This window comes from Nuphar pumila, chromosome 11 (genome assembly GCF_984573655.1).
Source record: "Nuphar pumila chromosome 11, dmNupPumi1.hap1.1, whole genome shotgun sequence".
NCBI classification, from domain to species: domain Eukaryota; kingdom Viridiplantae; phylum Streptophyta; class Magnoliopsida; order Nymphaeales; family Nymphaeaceae; genus Nuphar; species Nuphar pumila.
The window spans coordinates 23,338,977-23,361,541 of record NC_143259.1 but is presented as its reverse complement, the minus strand read 5'-3'; the positions used below and the strand labels follow the sequence as shown (position 1 = coordinate 23,361,541).

General features: G+C 40.4%; 1 protein-coding gene across 1 annotated transcript in view; it reads left to right on the top strand.

The window, feature by feature from the left end:
- Positions 1–21,942, top strand: part of LOC149822191 (ubiquitin carboxyl-terminal hydrolase 25-like) — a 167,050-nt gene extending 145,108 nt beyond the window's left edge. The window contains exon 9 of the mRNA XM_089980907.1: positions 21,896–21,942. Coding sequence (XP_089837033.1) covers positions 21,896–21,906 — 11 coding nt within the window. The 3' untranslated portion in view covers positions 21,907–21,942. The remainder of the gene's footprint in view (positions 1–21,895) is intronic.
- Positions 21,943–22,565: the final 623 nt, after the last annotated feature.

The window sequence follows — 22,565 nt, the reverse complement described above, 5'->3', positions numbered from 1 at the left end:
TAGCCTTTATATGAACTAGTGGGAGTTAGATATACGAACCATACATAAGGTTTTGCACCGAAAAGAATGAAAATAAATGAACTGAGAAATTAAAGCACACCATATATGCGTTATGACTTGGATCATTTATCATGTACAAAATAAATCATTCCTTTCATGAATTTAGAAGTCTTCTATTGATCGCCTGTTAACCTTTAAACTATAATCAATGGGAGCATGGAGAGACAGCATCATTCATCATGTAACAGGAGACATTTATAATTAAGAGTCAAGCTTCTTTTGGATAGTGTAATCCATATGCAGTAACTCAATCTCTTTAAAAAAGTGAAACACAATTAACAGTTCAGGATTATCCATTATGAAATCCACCAAAATTCATATGGAACATGAAATAATGGTATATGAGCTTACCTAGTTGTGGAAGATGATTGAGGAGATGAGTGATAAGGTGGGTTGTATACTAAGTTTAGGTGGGAGATAAAACCCTAAATGATATAAGTAAAGCAATTATTTGAAATAGTTGCCGACTCTCTAAACATGACCAGAGACTGAGAAAGAGAGCAAATTGTAATAAAATGAGGGAATGATAAACTAAGTAAATGAGAAATAAAACAAATTAATTATCTAAAAATGAAAAAAATCCTAAATAATATAGGTAGAGTAATCATCTATAGTTGTAAGACAATTAATTAAAATAGTTATCTTTATTTATTTTATTTGTTTCATAAGAAGATGCTGAGGGTTTCCCAGATTCTATTAATATGAATGATTAAAATTTACCATCGATCACCCCATTGTGGGTATCCAATTATCCTTCCAATACAATGAATCAAACTTGCTTAACATTAGAAGAATGTAGCCCATGGCCAAAACGGTGCCCTTACAAGAGATACTCAATCCTAAAATTGGACAAAAGAAATCTGACAGGTAGAATTCCCACGTCCTTTTATTGCAGCTGAAACCAACTGGTACAACCTTTTGTTGTTGGAGACAACATCAACTCGCGACCCTGCTGAATTCTCGCTGAAATAATGGCAACAGTCTTCCTCTAAAGGCTTGATCTCATGCATGCGTTTAAAGCCCCCCCCCCCCAGTGAACAATAACTTATCGTTACTGTAGGCTGCCTTATCGTTACTGTAGGCTGCATAGGAGACAATCAAACACTCCATTCCATCACCAATACATAATGGCTCCACTATAGGTCCACCAATAGAAAACAACTTCACAGCCGGAAGCATCTACGAAGCAAGAGAACCAGCCCGCACATTGTGGTTTTCAGTTTTGATGCAGTCAAGGTAAGGGGTTCTAACCCGATACTTGTAGTCTGGATTTGTATGCATGAGTATACTTCAGATGCATATAGACCTGAACCCGAATGTCATCCCAATTAATGACGGAATCCATATTGGTTCAGACCCACAATGCATTGAATCAGTGGAGAAATAATTAAACCGATGCATGGATTGATCCATACCCATATCGGTCCTGCATATCAGTGGCGGAGCCAGAAGTTTTTCGTTGGGTGGGCAGACTTCGGGTCTCAGGACAATACTATGGGTCTTGAAAGACTATCCATTTATTCGAGGGACAGGGCCGGCAATCAAAGGAGGCAGGGAAAGCAGAGCCCCTGTCGACAATCGAGGGACAGTGGGGCAAAGCCCCCTGTCAGGAAGGGCTCGCAGAGGCAAGGGGGGCAGGCACCCATGCCAAGGTTTCTAATTCGGGTGGGGGGGGCACCCATGCTTGATTTTTTAGAAATCGGCTCTTGGATCGTATAATTATAACATGCGAGCAAGTTTTTTTTAGGGTTTGAAAATAAATGGCCTAGAACTTTCATTAATATTTAAGTCTCAAATGTTATATTTTTTTGTCTGGAATGTGTTGGTTCCTAGCAAATGTGCTATGTGGAACACATATGTGCCGTCAGATTTGTGAAAGTAGTATAGGAAATATCCTCTTTGTACCCAAATTGCATATTTAGTAGTTTGTATCATGTATCTATTTTGTGTGTGGTTTTTACTTAATTTTTAAAAAATGTTTTGTGATGTTGATGCATAGTACTTCAGCTAGCTAGACAAAAGGTATTTGTCTTTAAATTTTCTTTGCCAAAATTTTTACAGGATCTTTTGAAAAGAGTGACTATTTTTCAACTAAGAATGTTGCTGATAGCAATATGGGTGAATGGTGACTGACAAGTGAGAACACGTGTGTGCACCTGCGAGCACACACAAAGCCTTTCTTAAGATATTGACCTTTCTCAATGTTGGTTTATGCAAATGAGAAGATTGTCATTGTAAATTATAATGAGGACGAGAATCAAGTCTAGGATGTCGTGGTAAACAAGGAATTGAAGAAATGCTTGGCTCACCCATGCCCACCCCCCTTGCCTCGGTTTCTCATTCTGGGGTGGGCGACCGCCCACCCATGCCCACCCCTGGCTCCGTCACTGCTGCATATGTATCTAAATTGGCACTGGATTAGTCCTTGGTCATTCCAGGGCTGATCATTGAAGTGCTAGTGGTTTTATATTTTTTTTTTTACTATGTGGACCGATCCGATCTGGATAGCACTGATCTATTTATGGATCAATGCTGGATGCTGTGTAGGAGACTTTCAATCACTAACGCTAGGACTGATCAGTCTCTCTCTCTCTCTCTCTCTCTCTCTCTCTCTCTCTATATATATATATATATATATATATATATATATATATATATATATTTATCGTGGGTCTGATCCATTTGTAGATTAGACCTGTACTAAATACCGATAAGGGTCGGATCGTTATTAGTTAATCTTGTTCTAAGTACGAAAAAAAAAATCTCATACCAATACAACTAGGAGCTAAAATCACTAAGTAGTATCGAACAGTCATGGGTTTAATGTCTTAAACTTTTTGTCTTTAACTGAAAGGTCCTTTTGGTGGATATCTTGCGTTCCTCTCAAAACTTAGCGTGTTGTTTGTTTAAGTTGTTGTTGTATGTCCCTGTTTGTTGTTTTTTTTCTATCCATTTCTTGGAATAAGAAGCATGTTGTGTGGAAACGTCGTGTCTTGATATGAGCTACACTATATATATATATATATATATATATATATATATATATATATATATATATATATATATATATATATATATATATAATATATTATACATACATCGGTTCATGGGTCTGATCCATTTACGGATCAGACCAGAATCGAGTCACTAAGTGGACCAGACCCATCCCTATTTGGGACTGGGTCTGTCCATCATCTGACGTCAGTTGCAGACAAAAAAAAAGAAAATATATTAAACAGAAAAAATGGTTGTTTTGGGTCTGATCCGTTTGCAGATCAGACCTGTACCAAAACACAAACAACAATACTCTTTTGATTATAGGTCATGGGACTGTATTACTGAAATGGACCAGACCTGGCCCTACGAGAACTGGGTCAGTCCTGTTTCAGATGTCAGACCCAAAAATGAAGTAAAATGGGTCGGACCAGTCCCCATTGGGATTGGGTCTGCCCAATTAAAAAAAAACTTTCATCGAATGGTAGAGATGTAAATGGTTCAGATTCTGGTCAAATATAAGCTTTACTGAATTCAATCTTATTGGATCTAGCTTAATCATAGTTGGAATCAGATTCGGGTAGGAAAACAATAATACCGTATTTGAATCTGATTATATATCTATGTATAATCAGGTTGGGTAATCCAACGGATTTGGACGCAACAGCATGTTATATCTGAATCAAATTATTAATAGGGTCCTATTTGCTTTACATAATCCAATTAATTAGATTCCAATCCTACTAAGGAAGCCGAGTCTTTATTGCCCAAAAGTTTTCCAACAGTTTGTTTTCCATTCAAAAGTGACTCTTTCTAAATTTTGTTATTAAAAACATACTTCTAGTTCCATCAACATTCAGTTTTCATACAACAAAAACAGAAGTGGAAACTAATGTCCAAATATTTGTTTTATTAAAAAATATTTTTTAGAGAAATCTATATCCATGTAGTCAAAGTGGCATTTAAAAGTTAAGTAGACAGTGCACATGTTTTATCGAAAACTGATTATGTTATGCTTACTATGGAACCCTTATGCTCATGCATTGTTTTGAATGTCAATTGAATATTCGCTTTTAATCTGAAGTATGGTATGCATTAAAGTGTGTGTGACATGTAACATTGTGTAAATGCATGATGTGAATGGTCTTCAATGCCTATGTATGAATATGAAAATAAATGTGAATGTGTTACATGTAGCATGTAGCACGCATGACATGAAAATAATTCTGGCATTGAGTTATGCAGCTCAAATTGAAGACACTGATATTAGAGATAGATTCATTATGCGTGTCCATGAAAAATAATAGAATTAATGTAATTAAAAAAGTAATTATGCAAACATTAATTCTAGTGAGGTTTATAATGAAAAGGTAACCGAAACTCTAGGTACTGTGAAACTAAGTTTTGAGCACGGAAAGTAGCTCCTCCCAAACCACGAAGATAAGGCAAGCTTCCATAATAACCACAAGATGGCAGATAATTAACTCATGAGTTTGGATCCTAATTAGATTTGAAACCCAAAAGAGGAATGTAATACCCGCTATTTTTTGAGATTTTTTTATAAACTTTTACAATTTTCTTTATATGTGATAAATTTAAAATGATGATATGTATTAAGTGTTATACCACAGGTTATGTAAGACTTAGAAAAAAAAATGAATGCAAGAAATACACTCACATGCCAAAGGGGTTTTATCGACCCTAGTGAAATTCTTTTTTTCAAAAGTCATTTATAAAGAATCCAAATTTGGTTAGAAAAGAAAAATAAATAATGAATGTAGCCAAAATTTTAGTTTAGAAGCATTCACATACATTTGAAAAGAATTTGAACTTCATTTAGAGTTATTTCACTTAAATCTGAATTCTAGTTTTGAAAGAATTGAAATCCAAAATGCCAAATTTAATTGATTAGAAAATAATTAAGTGGAATGAAAAATATGATTTAACCAAAGTTAATAAAATTGTAGGAGTCCATAGGTGGGCCGCCCCATCTTATGTGGCATATCCTTTTCAACTTTAAAAAGATAAAAATAATCTTAAAACTTGAAAATCACAGGTATTTAAAAGTTTCCAAAAATCAAACATGAAACTTAAAAGTCAAAACTTACTATATTTCAAGGGAAGCCTCCCAAGAGTGTGTGTGTGTGTGTGGGGGGGGGGGGGGGGGGGGGGGTGAGCGTGCTTCTAGGATGGGAAGGCTGGAACAACAAGAAGAATGTGGAAGGTGACATTGAAAAAAATAAAAAATAAAAAAGTGGACTAGTCAAACTTACTTGCCAAGCAAGCAAGTTTGAAAACATGGAAATGAAAAGGTTGAAACCCCATGGGGGTTGACCAACCTATTCCCTCCTCATTAACATTGTGTGCCCTATGTATTATAAAATATATATGGACTTTATAAAACCTAAGCTAAATAAAAAAAAAGAAAGAAATTAAAAGAGAGAAAACACTACAAGAAAAATGTTAATTAGCGACGAAAATTTACGACGGATTTTTTTCATCGCAAATTTGTGACAGATTAGCTAGAGAAAACTTTCTTCATGAATCCGTCGCTAAGCAGCGACGGAATAGCGATGAAAGTTTTCTCTAGCTAATCCGTCGCTAATTAGCGACGGATTAACGACAAAAATTGTTTCGTCGCTAATTCTCAATACAAGAAAAATATTTTAGCGAGGGATTTAGCAAGAGATTTTTTTTCGCTAATCCGTCGCTAATTAGCGATGAAAAAATTCCCTCGCTAAATCCCTCGCTAATTTTCGCTTTAAACCGAGCGCGAAAATTTCCTTCTCTCCCCGTTCGAAATTTAAATCGATCGCGCTCGATTTAAACTGACTTCTTCGGAGGAAGGCGACGTCAGAGAGCACGTTGGAGAGCATGTACATGAGAGTGGAGGACGGCGACGCCGGTTCATGGCGGACGATGACGCCGGTTCATGGAGGACGGCGACGCCGGAGAGCACCGGTTCACGGAGGACGGCGACGCTGGAGGACGGTCGGCGATCGCTGGAAGACGTCGGCGCCGGTTCACGGAGGACGACGACGCCGGTTCACGGAGGACGGCGACGCAGGTTCATGGAGGATGACGGCGACGCCGGTTCACGGAAGATGACGACGCCGGTTCATGGAGGACGGTGACGCCGGAGAGCATCGGTTCACAGAGGATGGTTCACGGAGGACGGTTCACGGAGGACGGCGGCGCCGGTTCACGGAGAACGACGACGCCCGTTCACGGAGGACGGCAATGCCGGAGAGCACCGGTTCACAGAGGACGATACAAGTCCGGCGACGAGGCAGAGCAATCATTCTGTGCAATGCCTGTCGGGTGCAGTATAAGTCCGGCTTATTGCTGCCGGAATACCGCTCGACATGGATCATTTATTTTTATTTTTATTTTTATTTTTAAAATTTAGCGACAGAATAGCGCCGGATAATGTTCGTCGCTAATCTGTCGCAAATTAGCGACAGAATTAACGACAAATAAGTTTTTCCACTAATTAGCGAGCAAAAATTCGCGATGGCCTCTATCCATCGCTAATCCGTTTTTAAACTGTTTAGCGACAGATTAACGATGGATATAAGTCGTCGCTAATCCACAATTTTCTTGTAGTGAAAGAGAAGGTAAAAGACTGAGAAGAATGAAAAGAAAAGCATGGGAGAGATCAAGGGCTGAGATTAACCTAACCCTTGACCTAATACTCAAACCCCATAAATGCATAAGAGGGGCTCACACCCCCTTTATTTGCCTCTCTTGGATTTGTGCCTTCTTCTCCCTCTTGTTCCCTCTTATTCCCTATTCCTTCTCTTCTCTTTTCTTCCATCACCTTCTGGTTTCTCTCTTGTCCAATTGAGAGGGTGACCCTATGCACGTGCTTGGAGTGTGAAGTTTGGTCTTGACGTGGTCACCATATGAAGCGGATGACCGGTTTGTATACAAAGTTCATTTTTACAATCAAAGGAAGCATTTTTGCAAAAGAGGAAGGGGTTTTTATTCTCTACACGTAAATTGAAACTCGTAGGCACGAGTTCTTCCGATTGTAATAGAAACAAGTCCTATACCAAACTCCCGATACATGGGATTGACTTTGGGCTTGTCAAAAAATTTATTAGAGAGGGTTTTCAGAAGAAAACTCCTCTAAAAAATCGTGTTTATCAAAAATCGATTTTTGAACCTGATTCGAGCTATTGTTAAAAAGGGATTTTTTATAAAAATTTAAATTGAATTTTTAATTAAGGGGGTTGATTCTGATTTCTCCTAAAAGAAATCGATTCCAACCCCTAATGGTTGAATTACTGAAATTTAAAAACAAAATAAAATAAGGCCATGCATGATATGGACTTTGTCAGAAATAAAAAATGTAATTTCTTGAAATACATGCAATGTTTTCTTATTTCTTGTAAAATTTTAGTTAGAAATTATAGTTAATGTTCATATACATGTACTATGGTGCTTAGCATGCTTTTCATTATTTTTGTCATGGAAAGATATGCATTGTGGTGTGTCTTATTGTAAAAATACCAAAACCATTTATGAGGAAATAGAGTTCGAAGAGACATCAGTTTTCTGACCTAACAACTGTGAAAATGAGATTGGTCTATGGTAGATAGTTTAGAAATTAACGTGATATTGGTTTTGAGGTTTTATTTAATGTGAACATGTGATTTTTTTTTGGAAATATGAATTCGGGTGGCTTATTTTGGTCCACTCGAATGCATATTTTCCGTTACTATATATTTTTGGCCTAACACCTGACCGATAAATCATTCATATCTTTCTCGTTCGAAAGAATTTTTATGAACGATTTATTGCATTGGAAAACCAACAAAATTTTATAGCTTTGTGAAATTTTGAGCTTTGTCCTCAAATTGAGCACTCAATAGTGATAGTCAGAACAGAAAAGTATAGCCACGCACTAAAACGATCACATCTCCCTCATTCAGAAGAATTTTTACGAACTGTTTGTGGCATAAAAAAGCTGGCAAAATTCTCTATCATTATAAAAATTTCAGCTTTGTCCAATGATGTAAAAATTTTCTACAACCGTTGTAACAGTCAGATAAGATTAAGTTTTTATGAGTTTTAAACCGGTCCAAGACCCGGTTAGCGTATGCTTGTAAATTCTATGTATTTTGTGTGTTCTTTTGCAAATGAACTTTATATAGTTTATGAACTGTTAAAAATCAATTTTATGTAGGGAACTAAGTGCCACTTATAAGGCATGAACTGAATAATGTGCTAATGCAGTAGCTTGCCTTCATGGCCTCTCGCTAATGAATGAGGCAGAAGAGTCTACCTTATGGATTAAATACAAATGTTAATGAACCATGCATACTGTTTTTATATGACTGACATGTACATGATGGTGATGTGAATGATTGAATGCATTTAGATGTAAAAAAACTCGATGCTTTATGATGTATATATATTTAAGTTTGAAATAAAAGAACGACATATGCAATGATACCAAATTGTATGTTTCAAAATATGCAGCCATGGGCCCTGTAGAGGCCGAATCCCTTAATCAGATTCCTATGTGAGTGTTGCATAAAAAAGAAATTAATTTACAAAGATTAAACATGTAACACTAAAGATCAATACTTATAAGGAGAAGGTAAGTGATACTAGTTTGACTTTATGAGTATCATAATTGAGCACAGAAGGTTGATTCTCCTCAGTCACGAAGATAAGAGAACCCTCTATATTAGACTATAACGTGGGGTACATAATCTCATGAGTAAAGTCTGATGCATCGAGATGATAGTGTGGAAAATTCTCTCACTCTTGACGTACTTCACCTAACACTGGTGAATGATGCCCAACCAGGCCAAAGCTGTAAGACCCACAATTTTTAAGTTCAACTCTGAATAAATTCTTGAGGCATTTCCAGTGAAAAATAGTGTTTTCACCGTAAAACGAATCAAACCGATTCCAGCGATCCAAATATACTTAGGATATTCGTATCTTCACGAATATATGCTCAAACCCTCTGGAGGTCATAACTTCCTACCTGATCGAAATCAAAAGATTTTTACGAGCCAACTTTCTTAGTTACATTAATACGAAGATAATGGCCAACTCAGAAATTTTCGGAAAAAATGCCGAAAACTCAACTTTTTTGCGGGACCCGCGAAAATATTGGTGGGACCCACAAAAATATTCCTCAAAAAATATTCTAGAATATTCTAGAATATTCCAGGACCTTCCAAGGAATGTTCCATGGAATATTCCTTCTGGATAAGATCAAACAGTCAGATGGATAAGATCAAAAGTAATTTCTGAAAAAGCTAAGGACTAATATAAAAATTCTGAAACTTGGGGCTCAAGTTTCAGAACCTATAAATAGGGGTGCCCTCTCTCTCTAAAAATCGCCACCCCCTTCTCTCTCTAGCTTCTCTCTCTAGAAAAACCTCCCCTACCTAACCTAGCCCACCTGACCTAGTTTGAGCCTGCCTGACTTAGCCTGAGCCTGCCTTACCTGGTCCTAACCCACCTGACCTAGGTCTGAACTTACCTGACCTAAGTCCAAACCCAGTTGACTTGACTTGAACTTGGTTTGGTTCAAAGTCAAAGTCCAAGTCCTTTTTCGTCCCAAGTCCAGAGTTGATCCTTTTCAAAGTCGAGCCTCGTTTGAAGCATCGAAGCATTTCGGAGTCGTTTCTTCCACGAATTAAAGTAAGTTCGCTTCATTAATCCATCTCTCTCAAGTATTTGATTGTTTGTATATAGCATATACTTTCTGAAGTAGTATCTTGCTTTAGTTCTTAATTGAGCCCTTTTTGGACACTTCGGTGTTCACCCGCTCGTCTCGTAACTATTGTCGGATATATATATTTAAATACACGGTATATGCATTCTTCAAAATGATATCTCGCTTTAGTTCTTGGTTGAGTCCTTTAGAACACTTCGGTGTTCACCCGCTCGCCTCGTAACTATCGTTAGATGCAGATCTAGGTGTATATCTGTTGATTCTGCCGACGCGTCCTATATCGCACAGGCTATGTAATTTACCTTTGTCGTGGCGTCGTATGATGCCAAGTCTCCCTGCTTTCTACAATTTCCAATTACTGCACTTCCGATTATGCATTTACTTACACCGTCATGTTGAATGACACCAAGGCTCCTGCTTTCTGCAAATATATATGTAGAATATTTCGTTCAATTACACACCCTGAACAATAGTATATGCATTTCTTTACGCCGTCGCTGTATAAAGCACATGCTTCTGCTTATACTAAATATATGACGCGTAAATGAGCGTTCAAATAGAGATCAACTCCAAATCGCCAATGCGATCCCCTTACCGCTCCTCGTTCAAGATTTTGCTTGACGAATGAAGCCCCTATTGGAAAGGCTTCGGTTTTTGGCAAAATGCTCTTGACGTAAAGACTAAGTCAATTACGTATGGCCTGGCTATGACCCAGGGTTCCTGCAACCTTGATGGATGCAAAGTATGCACAACAGTGCAGATCCATTTCCCAAGTTAAAGCTTAGCGATTTCCCACTAAAGAGGGGAGATGCCGCTGAAATGGATAAAAGAAAACACACGCTTTCTCCGTTAAAGAGAGGAAGTGCTGCTGAAAATCCTGAAGGAGCTAAGAATAGCTCAGAAAGAACGTAACATGAGTGCTACCCAGTTCATGGAACGCCTTCTACAATGTAGAAAGGTTCGTCACACCACTGCCGGTAGAGCAGAGGAGGTGTTGACAGAATGGTTGGCAAAGGAGCTGCCAGAACCAGTTAAGTGGCACAACAATGCCGTTTGTTGGAACGATGTCAGAATGACTCGTCTCCCTGACACCTGCAACAACGCCATACTTGTAAGAGTCGTTGCGCCAAAGTAGTGGTAGCGCCTTGACAAGGTACTGAGCTCGTTGCATAAAAATACGTCGAGTAGCCGATCCGTATCGATCGAGTCATGTGCATGCTCATTGAGAATTATCAGACAACCAGACTTGTAAGGGCCGCTGAGCCGGAGTGTGTTGTTTCCACCGAAAGAGGTGAAGTGCTCGTCAATGCCGATGTGCCGAGAGCAGTGTTAAGCATGCATATGAATAAAACCTTTGTTCCACGGTGAAAGCCGTGTGGTTGATTGAGGTCGGGTACATACTTCTCAAAGGCTGCCCTATAGGCATGCAATGTTCGTCAAGTAATTGTAAGACCGGTAGGCCCCTTTCAGAATTTCTCACCGAGGAAGACGGTGATGGCGTAGCCTTGAGTGACATATATTTCACCCGAACCTGATAGAGTTCATTGATGGCCTCCGTCACTCAGAGGTATGGAGGTCATGGTTATCCTTAAATATCTAAGGATTGAACCCAACTACTGCAGTGGCAGAATGCATTCGAATACCTAGTAAGGATCTCTTCTGGTATGTTGTACCGTCCTACTAGGGGGATGGGGTCAACAGGCCTCTGGGGTATCTAAAATACATAAAATAATCAACCCCCAGATCGTCGCGTTGTCGCCCAGATATGAGTCTCCTAAGCTCAGAGGGAGGTGCAATTATCGAAACAAAGCATTAGCTTAAGTACAATGATACTTTGAATGTATGCATGTATGGACGTTGTTGAGTCAGTCCTGCATAACCTTTGTGAAGGTGTCATGGTCGGTATACTACTGGACCGATTGGGAAAGAACCTCATTGATATTCGTACGACTAAGCGAAGCTCGGAGAGTTGTCCTTAGATTCGTAGGATACAGATGTGCCAAGCATAAAGGCTTGAGCTAGACATCTATCCGTGACTCTGAAGAGGTCAAGGCTAAGTCGTAGAGACTTGAGCAGTTATTCCTACTCACAACCCTAGAGAGGCTTATGCGAAGTCATGAAGACTTGCGTGCACGTTCAACTCATAGCTCTGAGGAGGCTCTTGCGATATACGCTAAGTCTTGGAGGCTTGAGCGTCGTTATTACGGATTGCGACCCTGAGTGGTCATCGTATATACTTGAGTTGAATGGACGTATGATTGCTTGCTTACCAAACCATCAGTGGTTCTGATCCCGTTTAATGGGGATTTCAGGTGTTGTACCGGCGTGGCGATATGCGGAGCAAGACAGCATCGAGGTCCAGGGTTTCTCTAGACAGAGTTGTAATGCTTCCTTTTATTGAACCTATGCTGCTTTTCCAAGCAGTGATGTTGTAATAAACATGTGGTTTTCGATAAAATGGAACACCTTGGTGGTCAATGAGTTGCTTAACCACATACCTGCAACGTGCCCGGAGTTTTCTCAAACTGACGACTCATTATCATCTGATTCCACTGCTAAAAGCTTTTATAAGTGCCGCTGCAAAGAAAAAAAAAGAAATTCATGAAAATTGTAACTTAGCTTTGTTTTTGGAAATCCGACGCATTACAAAATTGGTATCAGAGCAAGAGTCTGAGGAACTTGGTTCGAGATCCGTCTTGTTCACGATATCGCACTGTAAGTATATTTATACTTCTTGTTCTAATCTGGGTGCATATTTGTATAGATGGCAACTCACGACTCACGAGGCTACTGCTATCGTTGCGGGATCATGCACGATGAGTGGGTGTGCCCATATGAGGTACAAGATTACCAGTTTTGTGGCGAAAAGGGGCATTCCGCCAACGAATGCCAAATGAAACATACCACTGATATGGGTCAGTGGGGATCGCTTGGTCTTAAGGACGAGACCTCGCGTGTTAGTAGACCACATTACTCCAGTAGGGGGAGTAGCCGTACCCCAGCAACTTCAGATGAACTACCATCTCTGGTAGAATTTGACTTGAACTTTCTTGAGGGATTCAGTCAATCGCAAGGCTATCAACAAGCATCATGTACGCCTAGCTTGCACAGTCGGGATGAGGGATGCAAAAACTCCTTTCATAATCCCATTATGATTTCGGATTCCTCGAATCATAGTGCTATTATATGGGGGAACAGAGCGACTTCACAAACGCCGAGCCTGAATGTCCAAGGAGAGGGATACAACTCCTATTATCCCGTTATGATCTCGGACTCCCTGAGTCATAATGATACTGAATGGGCAAGTGGACCGACATCACTGATCTACCCACAAGATTCGCTTGAGAGTGCGGAAGTGCCGCCCAAGCCAAAACTAGTTCTGCCTGCACCAAAGCAATGTAGAAGCAAATGATACTTCGGGTTGTTTGGGTCAAGAAATAAATCCAGTTCTTAGGAGAGACTGGTAATGTTTTGGAGTCAATAGACTCATGTATATAGTTTCTCAACGCCTAACGTCTGCCAGTGCGGCATGACATTTTGTTTAAGGCGATGCTTGTGTAAATATGATGTATATTAAGTAAATAAAGCTTTGCTTAAGTATATACATTGAGAAACTAAAACATGTTGCTTGTATGTGATAGATAAATGGCTCCTACGACGAGGAGAACCATGCCGAGCGAGGAGTCCCATACTCAAGGATTCCTGCTGGAAACGCTCAACAATCTGGTTACTGCCATCTGTGAAACAAAACCAGAACCAGTCGTATCTCGAAACGAGAACCTTGGGGGAATAACCTATGAAAAATTCCTTAAGCTCGATCCGCCAATCTTCGCCGGTAGAGCCGATCCTGAACTGACAGAGAGGTAGGTCAAAGAGACAGAACATGCCTTCCTGGTACTGGGAGTACCAGAAGAAAAGAAGACTAACTTTGGCACGTACAGGCTGAAAGACAACGCACGGATGTGGTAGGATACCACTAAGATTATCCAGTTCTCGGAAGTTGAAGTCATTTCTTGGACTGACTTTCGGAGAGCTTTCATGGATAATTACTTCCCGTTACACTCCAGAAACAAGAAGAAAATGGAGTTTCTGGAATTAGAGCAGGGTGGCATGAGTCTGATTGACTATACCATCAAATTTCAAAACCTTGAGCGGTACTGCTCCCGGTTATTTGAGACCGACCAAAAAGTGCCGACAAGTACATCAACGGACTGCGAGAAGGGCTAAGGTCACGGGTTATCACCAGCATGCCCCAAACTTTTCAAACTACTGTGGCAGCAGCTTCAAAAATACAAGTGGATTGAGAGCGATCAAAAGTGATCATAGCAAAGAGGCCCGTAGTTGATGGTGGAAACAAGAAGAGAACGTTCCCAAGTGGTCAGGGTTCACAACAACCCTTTCAAAAGAAAAGGTTCCAAGGTGGGAATGTTACTCAACAGGTCGTGAGGCCAAGGCAGAACATGGCTCCAAACAATCTGCAGTCCAACCCAAACTGCCCAAAATGCCATGTGAATCACGCAAGAGGACCATGTCCACGTGACACAGGTGGTTGCTTCTACCGTGGCAAAGTAAACCACATTGCAAGGCAGTGCAGAAAGAAGCTTGCAGATGAGCAAAGGAGGAATGCCGGATCTGCCGGACCCTCTCAACAAATACCACAACGAATGTAAGTCCAACGACCTCCACTTAGAGTAGAACAAAGGCCTGCTGCAGGTCGTGTATACGCTGTAACGACTGAACAAGTTGAAACTGGTGACCTCATTGAAGGCACCGTACCTGTTAATGGACATGCAGCTTACGTCTTGTTTGATTGTGGTGCTACTCATACCTTTATCTCCGATGATTTCACCGAACAACTCCACGCCTCGGTGCAACCGGTGGATAAAATGATCGGAGTATACAACCCGTTGGGTTCACGCACCAAATGTATCCATTGCATCAAGAATTTGGATATAGAGATAGCTGGGCAACACTTGCCTACTGATGCCATTCTAATCGATATGGTACAGTACGATGTCATTCTGAGAATGAATTGGTTAGCCCAGAACCATGCCAGGATCTTATGCCGAGAGGGCAGGGTGATTCTATCACGACCGGGAATGCCTAAGATAGAATACCGGATATCCAAGCCAGTTCTACAAAAGCGACTTATATCAGCTCTTAAGGTACAAAAATACCTTAGGAAGGGTTGTGTAGCCTTCCTACTTAGCCTTTCAGCTGAGGGCTCAAATATCCCATCCCTTGAGAGTTTGGAAGTGGTTCGGGAGTTTTTCGAAGTGTTTCATGAGGAATTGCCAGGACTTCCACCACTTTGTGAGGTTGAATTTGGAATTCAATCCTTACCTGGGACTGCACCAATATCCAAAGCCCCTTATCGTATGGCGCCAGCTAAACTCAGTGAGTTGAAGTGTCAGTTGGAGAAACTGATGAAACAAGGGTTCATCCGACCAAGTATGTCACCATGGGGAGCCCCGATGCTGTTTGTAAAGAAGAAGGATGGATCCCTTCAGTTATGCATCGATTATCAGATGCTTAACCAGACAACCGTTAAAAATAAGTATCCGTTGCCTCGAATTGAGGACTTATTCGATCAGCTCAGAACAACGAGAGTGTTCTCCAAGATCGACCTCAGGTCAGGGTACCATCAACTCAAAGTTAAGGAAGAGGATATACTTAAGACTGCCTTTAGAACGAGATATGACCATTATGAGTTCGTAGTAATGCCCTTCGGACTTACTAATGCGCATGCTGTCTTTATGGACCTGATGAACCAAGTGTTCAAGCCATACTTAGACACTTTTGTCATCGTCTTCATCGATGACATTCTCGTGTATTAAGAGAATGAGGAACAACACAAGGAGCACTTGAGAATCGTCTTGAAAACCCTTCAAGATAATCAACTATATGCCAAGTTTTCAAACTGTGAATTCTGGCTAGACAAAGTGATGTTCCTTGGTCATGTAATCTCAAAAGATGGAATCACAGTAGATCCTGCGAAGGTCGAAGCCGTGATAAACTGGAAGCAGCCAGAAAATATCACTGAGGTCCACAACTTCCTTGGACTTGACGGATATTATCGGAAGTTCATACAAGACTTCTCCCGAATCGTCGTACCGATGATAAAATTGTTGAAAAAGGCAGTCAAGTTCGAATGGACTGACCAGTGTAAGGAGTGCTTTGAGGTTCTCAAATAGAGGCATACCACTGCCCCTGTCCTTACCTTACCTTCTGGTCAGGGAGGCTTCGTTGCTTATACCGATGCCTCAGGAACAGGTCTGGGTTGCGTATTGATGCAGCATGGCAAAGTGCCTATGCATCCCGTCAGTTGAGAATTCATGAGAAAAACTATCCAACCCACGATGTTGAGCTTGCCGCGGTAGTGTTCGCACTTAAAATCTGACGACACTACCTTTATGGAGAGAAATTTGAGGTCATGTCGGACAATAAAAGCTTAAAATACCTCTTTTCTCAAAAAGAACTTAATATCTGGCAACGACGATGGCTGGAATTCCTCAAGGACTATGAATTCACACTTTCCTATCACCCTGGAAAGGCGAATGTTGTAGCAGATGCCCTTAGTCGCAAGACTGTTGGCACTCTGGCCAGCCTAACCAGACAATGGAAGTTGATGGAGGATTTCGTCAACTGGAAGCCATTCCTGGCTGATACAGGCAGAATACGATTGTCAAGCCTGATAATACAGCCTGAAATCATTGATCAGATCGTAGTCGAACAATTGAGAGATCCCTAGTACGTGGAGCTAAAGGCTCGAGCTGAAAAAGATGATACCTTTTTCCATCTAAAAGAAAATGGACGAATATGGATGGAAGAAAAGATCTGGATTCCAAATAACTCTGAGCTAAGAGAAGAAGTACTCCAGGAAGCTCATAGTAGCAAGTACACTATCCACCCTAGAGGTACCAAAATGTTCAGAGACTTGCAGAGAAAGTACTTGTGGAGGGGAATGAAAAGGGACGTGGCTACGTTTGTCTCGAAGTGTTTGATTTGCCAACAAGTTAAGATCGAACACCAACGACCTGGCGGAAAGATGCAACGGATCGGGATTCCAGAATGGAAATGGGAAGGCATTACGATGAATTTCATCGTTGGATTGCCTCGATCCAAGAGACAACACGATTTCATATGGGTGATTGTGGACAGACTCACCAAGTATGATCACTTTCTGCCAATCAACACCAGATATTCAACAAAAAGGTTGACATAAATCTATGTTCAGGAAATCGTCAGACTCCACGGAGTGCCGACCACGATCATATCTGATCGTGACCCGAAGTTCACCTCCCACTTCTGGGAGCATTTACAGAGAGCCCTGGGGACAAAACTCAAGTTCAGTACAACATTCCATCCCCAAACAGATGGGCAATCTGAACGGACCATACAAACTCTCGAAGATATGTTGAGGGCCTGTATGCTGGAATGAAAAGGTGATTGAGATTCCCATCTAGCGTTGGTTGAATTTTCTTATAATAATAGCCACCACGCTAGTATTGGGATGACACCATATGAAGTCCTGTATGAACAACCCTGCCGATCACCAATCCATTGGGACGAAGTGGGTGAGTGAACCTTGGACTCGCCCATTGTCTTGCAACATTACACTGAGTAGGTCCACATGATCAGAAAGAAGCTACTGACTGCTCAGAGTCGACAAAAAAGCTACGTCGATCAACGACGTAGGGAACTCACTTTTGCGGTTGGAGGCAAGGTCTTCGTCAAAGTCTCTCCAACCAAGAGTGTTTTTCGTTTTAGAAAGAAGGGGAAACTCAACCCCAGATTCATTGGTCCCTTCGAGGTTTTGAGCCGGATAGGAGACACTGCCTACAGAGTAGCATTGCCACCGCAGTATACACAGATACACAACGTATTCCACGTGTCAATGCTTAGAAAATACGTTCATGACCCTTCCCACGTCATCCAACATGAAGACATCGACATCGGAAAGATATGACTGTGGAAGAAAGACCAGTTGAGATCGTGGACCGACGGGAGCAAGTGCTTTGGTCGAAGGTCATTTCACTTGTTAAAGTGAGATGGCAGCATCACAGAGTTGATGACTGCACTTGAGAGCCCGAATCCAATATGCGGGATAAGTATCCTAAGCTATTCGCTTAGTACTCTTAACTGAATTTCACGAACGAAATTCCTTTAAGAGGGTAATGATGTAAGACCCGCAATTTTTCAGTTCAACTCTGAATAAATTCTTGAGGCATTTTCAGTGAAAAATAGTGTTTTCACCGTAAAGCGAATCGAAACGATTCCTATGATCCAAATATACTTAGGATATTCATATCTTCACGAATATATGCTCAAACCCTCTGGAGGTCATAACTTCCTACCTGATCAAAATTAAAAGATTTCTACGAGCCAACTTTCTTAGTTACATCAATACGAAGATAATGGCCTACTCAGAAATTTTCGAAAAAAAATGCTGAAAACTCAACTTTTTTGCGGGACCCGCGAAAATATTGGTGGGACCCACAGAAATATTCCTCAAAAAATATTCTAGAATATTCTAGAATATTCCAGGACCTTCCAAGGAATATTCTATGGAATATTCCTTCTAGATAAGATCAAACAGTCAGATGGATAAGATCAAAAGTAATTTATGAAAAAGCTAAGGACTAATATGAAAATTCTGAAACTTGGGGCTCAAGTTTCAGAACCTATAAATAGGGGTGCCCTCTCTTTCTAAAAATCACCACCCCCCTTCTCTCTCTAGCTTCTCTCTCTAGAAAAACCTCCCCTACCTAACCTAGCCCACCTGACCTGGTCTGAGCCTGCCTTACCTGGTCCTAACCCACCTGACCTAGGTCTGAACTTACCTGACCTAAGTCTAAACCCAGTTGACTTGACTTGAACTTGGTTTGGTTCAAAGTCAAAGTCCAAGTCCTTTTTCGTCCCAAGTCCAGAGTTGATCCTTTTCAAAGTCGAGCCTCGTTTGAAGCATCAAAGCATTTCAGAGTCGTTTCTTCCACGAATTAAAGTAAGTTCGCTTCATTAATCCATCTCTCTCAAGTATTTGATTGTTTGTATATAGCATATACTTTCTGAAGTAGTATCTTGCTTTAGTTCTTGATTGAGCCCTTTTTGGACACTTCGGTGTTCACCCGCTCGTCTCGTAACTATTGTCGGATATATATATTTAAATACACGGTATATGCATTCTTCAAAATGATATCTCGCTTTAGTTCTTGGTTGAGTCCTTTAGAACACTTCGGTGTTCACCCGCTCGCCTCGTAACTATCGTTAGATGCAGATCTAGGTGTATATCTGTTGATTCTGCCGACGCGTCCTATATCGCACAGGCTATATAATTTACCTTTGTCGTGGCGTCGTATGATGCCAAGTCTCCCTGCTTTTTGCAATTTCCAATTACTGCACTTCCGATTATGCATTTACTTACACCGTTGTGTTGAATGACACCAAGGCTCCTGCTTTCTGCAAATATATATGTAGAATATTTCGTTCAGTTACACACCCTGAACAATAGTATATGCATTTCTTTACGCCGCCGCTGTATAAAGCACAAACTTCTGCTTATACTAAATATATGGCGCATAAATGAGCGCTCAAATGGAGATCAACTCCAAATCGCCAATGCGATCCCCTTACCGCTCCTCGTTCAAGATTCTGCTTGACGAATGAAGCCCCTATTGGAAATGCTTCGGTTTTTGACAAAATTCTCTTGACGTAAAGACTAAGTCAATTACGTATGGCCTGTCTATGGCCCAGGGTTCCTGCAACCTTGATGGATGCAAAGTATGCACAACGGTGCGCATCTATTTCCCGAGTTAAAGCTTAGCAATTTCCCACCAAAGAGAGGAGATGCCGCTGAAATAGATAAAAGAAAACACACGCTTTCTCCGTTAAAGAGAGGAAGTGTTCTGAAATTCCTGAAGGAGCTAAGAATAGCTCAGAAAAAACGTAACATGAGTGCTACCCAGTTCATGGAACGCCTTCTACAATGTAGAAAGGTTCGTCACACCACTGCCGGTAGAGCAGAGGAGGTGCTGACAGAATGGTTGGCAAAAGAGTTGCCAGAACCAGTTAAGTGGCACAACGATGCCGTTTGTTGGAACGATGTCAGAATGACTCGTCTCCCTGGCACCTGCAAGGGCACCATACTTGTAAGAGCCGTTCCGCCAAAGTAGTGGTAGCGCCTTGACAAGGTACTGAGCTCGTTGCATAAAAATACGCCGAGTAGCCGATCCGTAGAGATCGAGTCATGTGCATGTTCATGGAGAATTATCAGACAACTAGACTCGTAAGGGCCGCTGAGCCGGAGTGTGTTGTTTCCACCGAAAGAGGTGAAGTGCTCGTCAAGGCCGATGTGCCGAGAGCAGTGTTAAGCATGCATATGAATAAAACCTTTGTTCCACGCTGAAAACCGTGTGGTTGATTGGGGTCGGGTACATACTTCTCAAAGGCTGCCCTATAGGCATGCAATATTCGTCAAGTAATTGTAAGACCGGTAGGCCCCTTTCAGAATTTCTTACCGAGGAAGATGGTGATGACGCAGCCTTGAGTGACATATATTTCACCCGAACCTGATAGAGTTCATTGATGGCCTCCGTCACTCAGAGGTATGGAGGTCGTGGTTATCTTTAAATATCTAAGGATTGAACCCAACTACTGCAGTGGCAGAATGCATTCGAATACCTAGTAAGGATCTTTTCTGGTATGTTGTACCATCCTACTAGGGGGATGGGGTCAACAGGCCTCTGGGGTATCTAAAATACATAAAATAATCAACCCCCAGATCGTCGCGTTGTCGCCCAGATATGAGTCCCCTAAGCCCAGAGGTTGGTGCAATTATCAAAACAAAGCATTAACTTAGGTACAACGATACTTTGAATGTATGCGTGTATGAACGTTGTTGAGTCAGTCCCGCATAACCTTTGTGAATGTGTCATGGTCGGTATACTACTGAACCGATTGTGAAAGAATCCCATTGATATTCGTACGATTAAGCGAAGCTCGGATAGTTGTCCTTAGATTCGTAGGATATAGATGTGCCAAGCATAAAGGCTTGAGCTAGACATCCATCCGTGACTCTGAAGAGGTCAAGGCTAAGTCGTAGTGACTTGAGCGGTTATTCCAACTCACAACTCTAGAGAGGCTTATGCGAAGTCATGAAGACTTGCGTGGACGTTCAACTCATAGCTCTGAGGAGGCTCTTGCGATATACGCTAAGTCTTCGAGGCTTGAGCGTCGTTATTACGGATTGCGACCCTGAGTGGTCATCGTATATACTTGAGTTGAATGGACATATGATTGCTTGCTTACCAGACCATCAGTGGTTCTGACCCCGTTTAATGGGGATTTCAGGTGTTGTACTGGCATGACGATATGCTGAGCAAGGCGCCATCGAGTTCCAGGGTTTCTCTAGACAGAGTTGTACTGTTTCCTTTTATTGAACCTATGCTGCTTTTCCAAGCAGTGATGTTGTAATAAACATGTGGTTTTCGATAAAATGGAACACCTTGGTGGTCAATGAGTTGCTTGGCCACATACCTACAATGTGCCCGGATTTTTCTAAAACTGACGACTCATTATCGTCTGATTCTACTGCTAAAAGCTTTTATAAGTTCCACTGCAAAAAAAAAAAAAGAAATTCATGAAAATTGTAACTTAGCTTTGTTTTGGAAATTCGAGGCGTTACAAAAGCCATCATGTTTGAAATACCGTGTGCACCATGACCATGACCTAGGACTACTTTATGTGTTTGTACCCACATCGATAAGAACTGTAATATTAATTGAATGTGCATTTAGATAGGCATGGCATGCATCATCTAAGAAAAAAAACTTAATTAAAGATAATAAATGACTCATGCATACAGTCGACTTCTGCAATGGTAAGTGCATGCATTTTTAGTTGTTCATGCATCTTTAATTGTTCATAGTTAAGTGCATGATTGATTGAAAGAGATTTCGTGAATGTATGCTTAAATGACATATTAGAGATTTGTGCATATAATTCTGATGTATTTAGTTTTATTTGAATGTGTGAAAGATCGAAGTAATTCCTGTCTACTTATTTTAATTTATGTGTTTTGAATATTTCTACCCTACTGAGACTTAATTGTCTGACCGTATTGATTTTAATTATTTTCAGGTAGCAAATAAGTTCACAAGCGATGGCGGGATGTTGCAATGGGAATCAAGCCAAGCCTTTTTCACTCCTTTGATTGTTTTGAATTACAGGCATTCTATAATGCTCAAGACTTTGATTTATAATTTAATTTTAAATGGACTATTATTATTTAAATTTGAGATGTAATGGATATTTATTTAATTATGGATGTTTAATTTTTAAATTTAACGCATGTATAAAAATAATGTATCCATGAAGTAAAATAATGTATCCATGAAGTAACACATCGATTTTTTGTTCCGTTTGAATTTTCACTGCAATTTTATAAAACTGCTTAAAAAATCATTTTTATATAATTTTTGGGTTACAAAATTTGGGGTGTTACAAGAAACCTACATTAGAAAAAAATCTAATGTTAATTAATTTTATGAAATAAAAGTTAGCACTTGATTACAATCTATAGGATTATAGGAGTCCAATGGGTTGAATATTTTTCCTTATGTGGGCTCAACCTAATTTTCTTCCTACATTGCCAACAATGATAAAAAAATCTGAAAAATTTGATTTAGAAACTTTTCTTTCATAAAAACCAAGTCAAAGAAGTTGAAAAAATTCCAATTTGAAATTTAGGAAAGAAGGGGCCTTAGGTGAAAAACTTAGAGAGTGTCTAAGTTTTTGTTTCTTAAATTAA